Below are 12,530 nucleotides of genomic sequence, written 5' to 3'. Positions count from 1 at the left end.
ATAATAATTATTAACAATAAGTATTAAGTATTTAAATTAATAATGAAGTAGTTATATTATAAGGTAAATACATATCTCATTAAGGTTTATAGTAATTTTAGGTTTAGAATATTATTTTCTATTACTTTAACTGTTATTACTGAGACTTGAAAGAATTAATTGAAATGTTAGACCTCAGTAATAAATCAAATATTTGCATAGAACATTTTATAATTTACAAACTGCTTTAGCACATAGTTCATTTGATTCCTAACAGCCTCATGAAGTAGGTGTTATTATCATCTCCATTTAATAGGTGAGGAAACTGAAGTTCAGAGAGGTTAAATGACCTTGGTCAAGATCATGGTGCTCACAGTGTTGCCATGGGTCCTGGTCTCACAAGCAACTTCTTGGTATTCAGATGTTCTGTTCATCTCACTCAGACATTCTGGGCTCTTTCTGCATGTGATGTAACCCTGCTTCTTTCTGCAGTCCTAAATAAGGACTGTGTTTACAATGGTGTGCCATGACATTTGGGAGGTGGGCCAAGTGGTAGTCAAGCGGCAACAATAAAAAAAATCATGTCTGATATAACTTTATGCTCCTTCTTTGGAGATACTGAAATTTTATTCCCCATGATAATTTACAGTGCCCACCACATTCTGACCACGGGTCTGGTTTCAATATAAACAGTGCCTTTCATTACAGGCAGTTTGTGGTTAGGGGTGAAGTCTTACAGTGACGTTTTGGATGGTGGCCAGCTGGAAGGAGTTGGAGAAGAGAGGAAACCTCAGAAGATGGAGGAATGAAGGGACAGCTGTGAAGGGTGGTAGAAAGGAAGGAGGAGGGGGAGAGGTGTAAGAATAGAGGAAAGGGATGAACAGGGAGAGGGGAGATGGCATGGAATTGGTGCTATTGCACCTTATTGTTTGCTTTTCCTCACTTCCCCTAAAGAAGCAAGAGGAGAGGGAAAAAGAGTAAAAGGAGAACTTTTTTTTTTTTTAAGTTTAATACCTATTTATTGAGCACTCCTCTGTGCCAGGTACTGGGCCAAGAACTTGGGATAAAGCAGTGAATAAGACAAAATCTTTCACCTATTAGAACTTAATGTTCTAATAGAGGAGATAGACACTAGCTACTACAGTGTAATGGTGGTGGTATTTGTGTGGTTCTGTGCTTACCAGGGATGCTAATGAGGGAGTATAACATGGATGTCTCATGTGGACTGGGAGATCAGGAAAGTGTTCCCTAAGGATGTGTCATTTAAGCTGAGTTTCCAGAGATGTGAATGAGCTAAGTCTAAAGTGTAGGAGGGAAAAGCTGAGGCAGGTGGCACTTCATATCCAAAGGTCTTGAGGTGGGAAGGAGCATGGCCCCTTTTGGGAGCTGTGAGAAGGCCAGTGTTGTTAGGGACTGGTGAGGAGAAGGGTGACTTGAGATGAGGCTGGTGAGTGGGTAGAGTCAAATTATATGGAGGGCTTTGTAGGTCATATTAATGAGGTTGAACTTTAGCTTTAGAGTAGAGGAAACCCACTGAGATGTTTTTAAGGCATGGAAGTGGGTGGGTAGGTAGGTGGTAAAATAATACTAATAGCAGACACTTAGTCCTTACTTGTGTTATTTATTGTTCCAGGTTATTTATAAATGTTAGCTCATTATCCTCCTAACAGCTCTGGAGCTACATCCTTATTTTAAAGATGAGGAAACTGAGGCATAGAGTGGTTGAGTCATTTGCCCTGAGTCATTTGCTCAAGGTCATACAACTTATAAATGGTAAAATATGATCAGATTTACATTTTTAAAAGATCACTCTGGCTATGATGCAGAGAATGGCAAGTTTATCCAGGGAAACCAGCCAGGAGGCTGTTGAAGTATCAAAATGAGAGAAGATGGTGGTGACCTGGACTGCGGTGGTGGTAGTGGAAGAACCAGTCCCCTACTACACTACTCCTAGCCTTAAGGAGTGCTCTCTTAAGCCCCATCCTAGATTGCCTCTGTATTGTCTTAAGACTTGCCTTGATCCTCCCTATGCATACTTAGTTGAGGATTTACCAGACAAATATTGGTTATTGGTTCTTTCTGGACCTTGTCTCTTCCATTCTTTGCTAGTAACTATGGACCTGAGCTAAGGTGGGTTCTTTAATTGGATGTTCTTTTGTTTGAGTTCAGAGAATAGACAGATCAGCATGGCATTTTAATCATCTTAAAAGGCCTTTCAAGGATCATGTGTTGTGTAACCATTAGACATATCTTCTCAAGGCATGGCTAGCATTGCTTTATTTTCCCCTCATACCTTCAGAAAACTCATCAGGGCCACAAAGTGAGTAGAACACTAGTTTATCCTCAGATTAACAAAACAGAACTGCTTTAGTGAAGTTACCTGGTATTCTGTATACACAGATTCTCAAAAAGGGACGCTTTCCCCCTTTTCTGCTTAAAGGATTGTTAGCCAAGGGGAGATAGGTGATGCCCATAGCTGGGGACACTGTGGTTCATGGTTACATTTTATCTATGTTGAGTCCTCAAAGGCTTATTCTGTTGTGATTTGGAGTGGGGCTAGTGAAGGGCTCACAAGTTTTGAAGCAGTTGGTAAAGAGTGGTTCCCTGTACTTCCTGCTTATTTTCATTTTCATTTTCTATTTTGTTCCCCTCCTTCCCACTCCCATATTCAGCACAAGGTGACAGCAATATTACTGATAATAAGATCTGGAGATAAAGAGTTTTGTTTTATTTGAAGGTGAGAGAAGTATTTGTTCTGCCGTAACCACTTGGTGGATAGCAGTACATGATTTGCTCAATCCTGCTGCTGTCTAAACTTTGACCTTGTTGCAAGTTAAGCATATTCAAAGGCTTCATTGCTCTTTTGACTTAAAGGAGTTGTTATTTAATACATGCAGTCACTTGGTCACTAAAACCTTTATATTGGAAGAGGACGACTTAATTGAAATTTCAATTGCAGCATAAAAAATCCAGAATATCTGGACATTCCATTGAGTCTAACACCTGGAATGCAAGAGTTTTGCCACATTCAAAGCTAAAGAAAGCTGTAGAACATTCTGACGTTTGTCCCCAATAAAAAATTCTTTAGGGACTAATATACACATTCGACACATGGAGGAAGTTCCATTATCTTTGTGAGTTTTGGTCATGTCATGTGGGCCACCTAGGTTTGCAGTGGTATAACTAAAATATGGTGAGCTGATTTCAGGTTACTGCTTTTATTTTGTGTGCTGTCACATTTAATTCAGTATTCCGTATTTTCTACTCAATGCTTGCTAAACTCCTAAGAAACAAGGCCCAAAAAAAGTTTTTCACTGCTTCATGGAATACAGTTCTTAATCACAAATTCCTTAGCGTCTGACTAGAAATCCAAATAATAATTGAAATTTTTCCTTTAGAAAGATAACTTTTTATATATTGTGTTGCTGGAGATGATAATGAGACATAGAGTATGAGGACTTTAAATACCTCCTAGATATCTGTTCAGTACTATTGGTCTGTAATTTGTCTGCTTAATTCTTATGTAGCACTTTGAAGTGATTCCAGGAAGCTTAATGCTGATACGAACCTCATGAGGTAAAAAATTGTATGTCTTATTAAAATGATGACTATTAAGGATAAGTTTTTTTAATAGGAGGTATATTAGTTTGTTTTCACACTGCTGATAAGGACATACCCAAGACTGGGTAATTTATAAAGAAAAGAGGTTTAATTGACTCACATTTCCACATGGACTTGGGGGGCCTCACAATCATGGCAGAAGGCAAGGAGGAGCAAGTCGCATCCTACATGACAGCAGGGAAGAGAGAACTTTTGTAGGGGAATTCCTGTTTATAACACCATCAGATCTTGTGAGAATTATTCACTATCATGAGAACAGCATGGGAAAGATCTGTTGCCATGTGTTGGGTAGCAGCCCCAACCCCATACATGGGTGCCTATAGTCCTGGCAGTGATGAGGGACTGAGAAAAGGAAATAAAGACAGAGACACAAGAGTAGAATTTACAACATGGGTCCAGGGGACCAGCGCAAGTGTGGGAACTCCGTCAGCCCCAAGTTCTGGGCTCCATACACTTTTATTACGTGCATAATCTCATTGATCTTATGGGCGAAGAAGGGGAGGGTGAAGGGGTAGGTAAGATGGGGGAAGGGCACTCGAGATCCTTCTAAGACATGCTAAACCAGTGCTCTGAGTTTATCACTGATTGCTATCAGGGCGCCGCTGCTTCAGAAGTATAGCAGATGAGGAGCCACCTGGTCTGACCACATCCAGTGCATCAAGGGGCTTTTATCTGCCGAGCATTGGAGACATAGAGCAACTATAATTACTGCATATTTAGAGAACCTAGGCAGAGCCTGAGGCATTCAGTGATCTCTGCCCTGCAAGGCTTTTTTCCTCTTTGCCAGTTCCCATCTGAAAAGACTCTCCCAGATCTTGTGAGCAGAGGTCGCCTCCCTTCTCAGAGATCTTTGCACAAGCCCTCTTTAGGAGGCCCTCATGCAGTCTCCATGTTGACAAGGTGTTGTGGGACCAGAGCAGTAGTGCCTGCTCTGCAACCACCCCGTGGTGTTCCCTGGGTTACTGTGCTCTGGAATGGTCTTTACCTTAGGCCTCTTGTTGCCCCTTAATTTCTTTCTTTTTTTTTTTTGAGACGGAGTTTCACTCTTGTTACCCAGGCTGGAGTGCAATGGCGCGATCTTGGCTCACTGCAACCTTTGCCTCCTGGGTTCAGGCAATTCTCCTGCCTCAGCCTCCCGAGTAGCTGGGATTACAGGCACGCGCCACCATGCCCAGCTAATTTTTTGTATTTTTAGTAGAGACGGGGTTTCACCATGTTGACCAGGATTGTCTCGATCTCTTGACCTCGTGATCCACCCGTCTCGGCCTCCCCTTGATTTCTAATTAACTGCACCAATAATATAGTTTAGTTCAGAGCTACAGTTCAAGATGAGATATGGGTGGGGACACAGCCAAAACATATTAGGAAGAGATATAGGAATTTACAATTTTTGAGCCTTTTCAAATTCTAAACATTTTAGCAGCTATGTATTTGAGTAATTTCTAGAATTAGCAAACATAGCTTTCATGAAATCATTCTTGTTTTGCTGTGTTAATTAATATGACCGCTAGATATAGAATAAACTCCAGTGGATCCTAAAATCTAATGGTTTTATAAAATATTATGATTTTGCTTTTATTAGAAATTGAAAGGGAAAATTTTTAATATGGGGATATCTGCATGGGAATAAACATTTTTATTTTGTTTTATTTTATGTGGGTATATTATCTATTTTCTGTCATAACTTAGATGTTTATAAAATATTTTCATTTTGTTAAAAATATGGTCTCTTAGACATGGAAATTCTGAAAATATTTAATAGAAGAATATCTTAAGATCAAAGAGGTTTCTTTCAATTAAAATTAAAATTTGAAAACAAAGTAATTTCACATACCAGCAATTTAAGGGGTCTGCTAACTTTTAAATCTATATCTCTACTTTTAGAAAAACATATTTGAAGAATTTAAAAAAATACAAAAATGTTGAAATAATTGTACAGTGAACACCCATATATACACCACATATATTCTACAATTTACATCTTATATTTGTTTTTTCACCTATTTTTCCTTTTCTCTGGCCCTCTATCATATGGATATTTATCTTATTATTATGCATTTCTAAGTTGCAGACATAAGTACCTTTTACCCAGAAACACTTCAACATGCATGTCATTAGCCAGTCATGTTTTGTTTATGATTTTTTAAAAGTATTTACATAGAGTGAAATATATAAACCTTAAGTGTACCATTCAGTGTATTTTCACAAATGCATACACTTATGTAACTCGAACTCCTCCTATAAAGATATAGAATATTACTGTCACCCAAGAAAGTGCCTCTTCCCAGTGACCATATGCACTCCTCAGAGGTAACCACTGTTCTGATATTTCCCTCCACAGATTATCTTTTTAATTTTTGTTCTAGAATTTCACATAAATAGAATCATACAATATATACAAGGCTTCTTTTACTTAGCATAACATTTTAGAGAGTAAGCCATGTTGTCCCATGTATCTGTGTTGTTCTTTCCTTTTTATGGTGTAATACCTATTCCATTGTATGGATAGGTCACACTTTGCTTATCCATTCTTTTGATGGTCATCTGGGCTGTTTTCTGGCTTTTGGCTATGTTGAGTAAAGCTGCTTTGAACAATCCTGTAATTCTTTGTATAGATAGGTTTTCCTTTCTTTGGGTAAATACTTAGGAATGGAATTGCTGGTATGCCTGTAATTTTAACATTAGGTTTAGCCACTGAAGAAAAGTTGTTTTTAATCATGCTATGACTGGGCCACATTTCATTTTAAATGTATACCTTCTTTTCCATTTCCATTTGCCACCATCCTAGTCCAGATGATCATACCTCATTTGTAGATTACGATAGTTCACTAGGTTCTCTTACCTCTTAGTCGCTTCCCCACTTTTCAGTCCATCCAGCAAAAGGCTTACAGGTGAAAACACTACATTTTGACACTTCACTCTTTTGTTAAAAGTCTCCAGCACCTTCTGTGTATTCAAGACACTGTAAATCTGTCTCTACCCGGCCTTGTTTCTTATCTCTTTTCAACATAAACCCCATATGTGCCTTCTAGCACGTTTCTACCTTCATGCTTTTGCTCACACTGCTCTAGCCTAGAATATTCTTTCTTGTTCTCTATCTCCCCAAATCCTTAGAGTTCTTAAGGCACAGCTCAAAATTCCACAACTAGTTTGTGAGCTCCTTGTGGGCAAGGACCATATCCAATATAGGTATTTTCCCTAATCTGAAAACCTGAAATCTGACATGTTCCAAAATCCAAAACTTTTTGAGCTCTGACACAACACCCAAAGGAAATGCTCATTGGAGCATTTTTTGGATTTCAGATTCTCACGTTAGAAATGCTCAACAGATAAGTAGAATGCAAATATTCCAACCCCGTGTCCCCCCAAAAAAATCTGAAATCCAAAACACTTCTTGTCTGAAATATTTGGGATAAGGGATAAAACCTATATTTCTTGTATATTCCAATTAGTACTTATCATAGTTCTATAAACAAAACAGACATTTAGTCAAAACCTGCCAATTTGGTTGCCTGATACACTGATGATTACAAGTGAATCTACTTTCTTGGTATTTCTTTTTAATGCTCAGTTAGGTTTTATACTTGAAGAACTATTGGACTTAATAGTTTTTTAAAGTTATTTTTAGGTTACAATGATACAGTTCCAAACTCTATGGAATACCTATAACAATGATAAAAGTGCACTGTAATATGTATTCTAATTCCACTCTAGTAAAACCATGACTACCTGATGCCCCTAGGGAATGAGTCATTTATGGTATGTGTGCATTTCAAGCAGTCGAAGGTGTACTGCCAGCCCTTTTATTTTCATGTTTAATGGAATGCTATGCAGTGTAGTACACATGTTAGTTATATACTTGCCCTCGTAAATCAGTGTGCTTCCTTAAAGCTACGGATGTACATAGCGATGGTATCAGGCTTTGGGCTAAGAGACTTCGTTTGTTCATCCATACAACCAGTATAATTCAGCCCCATACTGCTGAACCACACTGGTTGTATATGCTCACTGTGATACACTGAGGCTCTGCAGGCTACAGTTTTGAGATACAGGTGACAGCTTGCTTTCTTGGAGAACTGAGCTTCTGTCCTCATCTTTAGAACTCGAGTTCTCTTCTCAGTTGTCACTGTATTTACAGTTCTGTAACCAAAACACCATGAATGATTTCTGTTGGCCACTGCTGTTGTAGCCTTTTCCCACTTGACTGCTGGTCCTATCATAGCTGTCTGTGTCTTCTACTGTACCCTTCCCTCTTATAGTCTCTGTTTCCTCTTTTTTCTTCATTATCCTGTTACATTTTCCAAACGTTCCATTTTATGTAAAAATGCTCTCTCCCCTTACATACCTTGGCAGGCACTAAAAGCACTCCTTTCTTTTGGCACGTTGAACTGATCAGACTATTGGATGTAATGTTTAGGTGCATTACTGTTTCTCCACCCTGCTTTATGTTGCCAGGGGAATGTGCCCCTCCTTTTTTTTACTGCCAAACTTTTTGTTTGTTCTGTGTATTACAATAGTATAAGTATAGACTTTGTTCCAGAGTATAATCAAATCTGAAATGTAATGTGGCATTCATTTACTGGTGGGTTTTAACTATAAAATCTCATGTGGCACAAGAATATTTTTTTATTTCAATACAATTATGGTAGCAGAAATGTAGAAAGGACCATGTGCCATTCTGGCTATGATTTTATATTGTTTACTCTTGAAATAACTCTGAAGATTAATATGTGTATATACAGCTTTAGAAATTAATTTTTATCGTCAGTTTACTCTTAGTTTGTCTCCTGATTTTATAGGTCCCAAGAAATCCTGATATCCCAAATCCAGCTCTGGCTCAAAGAGAAGAGCAAAAAAAGATTGATGGAGCTGAACCTCTTACACCAGAAGAGACTGAAGAAAAGGAAAAACTTCTCACACAAGTAAACTATTTTCAATGGTTGAAATACTTTCAATCAATAGAAAAAAGAAAATATAGATCACACTTAATTTTTATTGTATGGGCCTAGTTTCCTAATGTGACACACCAACAGAACTCAGGGCTATTTTGTAAACATGTTTAGACCAAATATCCCTATTTTTAAAAATTGATCTTATAGAATATGCCATTTTAGAAATACTGGATAGTATGTATATGTAAAATGTAAGTGTCAAGTATTAGCAATATGAAATACATTTTGCCAATTTATAATAAGGTCAGTGAATCCACATTTGAATTCCGATAGTAGTTATTAACATACTCTTTTTTGTTTTTTGAGACAGTCTCCCTCTGTCGCCCAGGCTGGAATGCAGTGGGGCGATCTCAACTCATTGCCTCCTCCACCTCCCAGGTTTAGGTGATTCTCCTGCCTGTGCCTCCTGAGTAGCTGAGATTACAGGCACCTGCCACCATGCCTCACTAATTTTTGTGTTTTTAGTAAAGATGGGGTTTCACCATGTTGGCCAGGCTCATCTCAAACTTCTGACCTCAAGTGATCTGCCCGCCTTGTTCTCCCAAAGTGTTGATGTTAGAGGTGTGAGCCACTGCACCAAGCCTGTTAAAACATATTCTTGAAAATTTAAATTTCTTTTGTTTATAGATGTGAATTGTCTCCTGAAGTTATATTCCACTAATTTTTATTAATGGAATTATTTCATAAATTTCAAAATTCTTTTTGTCCTTTCTTAGAACTTTCATACAATGATGAAAGATTTCTGAAGCTTTTTAAGGTGACCGTTGGATAACAGTTATTAAATTAGGAAGGTTTCCATTTGAACAAAATATTAATGCTTTCAAGTCATTATTGCTATGATGAGTTTTACAATTGTTCTACTTCTAAAATAAACTATAGAAGATAGAAGAATTTCAGCACAGAAGACTTGCAAAATAATAAACAAAAATGTGTGCTGTAAGACATTAATATAGAAGGTTGCCAGGAAGATTTATTTATTCAATAAATTTTGAACAATGTGCAATGCATAGTAGTAGGTAATTCTCCACATTAATTATCGAAAGATAGTTTTTATATTTATATATTATTTATTATATAGGTCTTTTCATTGTTATAACCTGTATGAATTTTCACAAATTACATTCATAACTTTTTGAGCCACATGCCTGGAAGTAATAAAGTTTAGTTTGAAATTGTAATTGCCGATGGCTGAATATTGGGACTTACAACAGAATAAAAGAAAACATTTAAATATTCACGTTCTGTATGTATTTCCTGAATGCAAAAGTCAAGTTATGGCTTTAGAATGCTACGTGGCTTGGAGTATATTGTGAATGGATGGTATAAAAAGAATATACAGTCTCAACTGAGATAATCTTTTAGATTGTAATTAGAAATTTCTTGCCCCTCCTAGTAGATGAATTCATTTTCGTCCTCCTCTGCTGCCTTAAACAATCTTTTTCAAAAGCCATGGCAGTACATAGGAACAAAATGTGGGGTCATCTGAAATCTTTATCAACGAAAAGCCACGGATAGAGTTTTGCAATGTCTAGAGTATCACATTTATGTGACTTGAGGTTTGAGGAGTGGAAAACAAATTCTTGGCCTTGTGATTTCACAGACGTGCTAATAATGCCAAGGGAATTTAGAACACTGGCTAAAGTGTTTTATGTTTTAGTAAAAAAACTGAGTGGGTCTAATAAGGTTCTGCTCGTAGAAGTTCTATTTATGAACATAGTTTAGAACAGAAATTATTTACTCACACTAGTTCAGAATGATGTAAAGAGCTACAGTGTTTTTTCTTTTTTACATTCTCTTTGGGTTACTCCTCTGTGTTCTTTTGATTTAATGCATCCACATTCCTCTCTTAATTTACATGGGAACAGATCTGTGAAAAAAAATCATTGAAGTACTAGAATATCAAGACTTCAGCATTGATATTAGCATTTTTATTTTCATGCATTTGTATTTTAATGTAGTAGGCATCTATAAAATATGAAATTAAAAACTATAGCTCTTAGAACTATAAATCAACTTTAAGTACTTAGAGAAGATTACATTCTTTTTGTAATAGAAAAGCAGTTATTTCTTTAACAACTCTCACTCAACTTTTGAATCCAACATAAAATACGTGCAATTTTATAAGGAGAAACATCTTAAGCATTTTAAACTGTTTTTTAATGTATCATTGTACAGAAGTAAATAGGACATTACATGGATTTATTAATTTAACCTCTATTGATAATGCTTAACTTTTTGTTCACAGGGTTTCACAAACTGGACTAAACGAGATTTTAACCAGTTTATTAAAGCTAATGAGAAATATGGAAGAGATGACATTGATAACATAGCTCGAGAGGTAGAGGGCAAATCTCCTGAGGAGGTCATGGAGTATTCAGGTTTGTATATAATTTGAAACATGATGTTGTATTTTAACATTATTCATTTATTAAGCATCAATTTAATTGTACTTTTGTTCAGGGATGCTTTAAACTTTTATGAATAAGACATAGGTGAGAGTATAAACTATAATTGAATTTCTATGAAAAGATTTTAAGATTTATCCTAACAAACTGACTGCTATTGACTCTATCAATTAAAGCTCTGATAAAGCAAGGGTGGCTATTGGATGAACAGTGATGAAACTAATTTCCCACCTTCCCACCTCTGGAATTTGGTTCTCCTCTGGTACAATTCGGAGATTCATATTCAGTGGATTGAATTCATACCTCTCTTTCTAGGTTGCCCTTGAAGTAGAGAGTTCCTGTCAGGCCCATTTAGATGCTTAAACACCCTTAGAGTTCCAACCTATTCCAGACGGTTCCTGTGGGTCCCATTAACTTGAGGCTAGTGGGCACAGATCTGAAAAGATTGCTTTAATCAATCTGTTTACTGGTACTCAAATCCTCTCCCTCTCTTACTCAACTGTGTTGTTGAGCTCGACTAGAATCAGTTTAGCTGCTGAAGGATACGGATTTGTTTTATTATTTATTATTTATATTTTTATTTTTTCCAAGACAGTGTCTTGCTCTGTCATCCAGGCTGGAGTGCGGTGGCACGATCTCGGCTAACTGCACCTTCTGCCTCCTGGGTTCAAGCGATTCTCTTACCTCAGCCTCCCGAGTAGCTGGGAATACAGGCACCCACCACCATGCCCAGCTAATTTTTGTATTGTTATTAGAGACGGGGTTTCACCATGTCGGCCAGGCTGGTCTTGAACTCTTGACCTTGTGGTCCACCTGCCTCGGCCTCCGAAAGTCCTGGGATTGCAGACGTGCACCACTGCGCCCAGCCCAATTTTTTTTTTTACATTTACTGGTTTATTATAAAGGATATTACAAAAGATACAGATGAAGAAGTGTGTAGAGCAAAGTATGGGCCAAGGGGGTGCAGAGCTTCGGTGCCCTCCCTGAGTGCACCACCCTCCGGAAACTCCATGTGTTTATCCAGAAATCTTATTAAAAATAGGTAAATATTTCTAGCAAGTTTTCTATATGTAGTACATAGGATTGTCTAATTTCCAAATAGGTTCAGCTCTTAAATTTATAATTTGAACCAAGATGTTTAGAATCTAGAGCATTTTTTTGCCATTGAGGCAATGTTACATAGGTTTAAGTTTCTATGATAGCCCCTGCCCCAAATCTGTTTAACCTAACCACTGAAATCCTGCTTTTGCAATCCTGGGAAAGAAACATTACAGTACCAATAAATATACTAAAGATTCCTACTGCCTAGGAGCAGCTTTAAATTTATCTAGAGTGCTAGTGCTTGAAGAAATCCAGATTTAATTAGGGAGATATTTTTCTTCTGGAAATCTAAAATGGTCTTCTGGGGGACGTTAGAGGTCAGTGGTATTGAGTTTTTATTACATGGAATGTAACATTAAGTTTATGAACTTTCTTTTCCTTGATACCAGCATGACATTAGTCCTACTCAAAACATTTAGCACATAAATTTAGGGCATTTGGAGGCTTAGGGAAAAACAGATTGAAGAGAGAA

The 12,530-nt window shown here is 37.3% G+C and overlaps 1 protein-coding gene across 15 annotated transcripts in view; it reads left to right on the top strand.

Annotated features, from left to right (window-relative positions):
- The window catches only part of SMARCA1 (SNF2 related chromatin remodeling ATPase 1), a 77,911-nt gene that overhangs the window by 42,747 nt on the left and 22,634 nt on the right, over positions 1 to 12,530 (top strand). For 12 of the 15 annotated variants that reach the window (XM_078362259.1, XM_078362261.1, XM_078362256.1 and 9 more), the window contains 2 exons: positions 8,400 to 8,522; positions 10,798 to 10,930. In XM_078362259.1, coding sequence (XP_078218385.1) covers positions 8,400 to 8,522; positions 10,798 to 10,930 — 256 coding nt within the window. Of the gene's footprint in view, positions 1 to 3,506; positions 3,556 to 8,399; positions 8,523 to 10,797; positions 10,931 to 12,530 lie in introns of all 15 variants that reach the window. The other 3 variants (XR_013531377.1, XR_013531379.1, XR_013531378.1) reach the window with 1 other exon arrangement.

This window comes from Callithrix jacchus, chromosome X (assembly GCF_049354715.1).
Source record: "Callithrix jacchus isolate 240 chromosome X, calJac240_pri, whole genome shotgun sequence".
Taxonomy (NCBI): domain Eukaryota; kingdom Metazoa; phylum Chordata; class Mammalia; order Primates; family Cebidae; genus Callithrix; species Callithrix jacchus.
The sequence above is the reverse complement of the archived record's forward strand: the minus strand, read 5'-3'. Positions and strand labels throughout refer to the sequence as shown.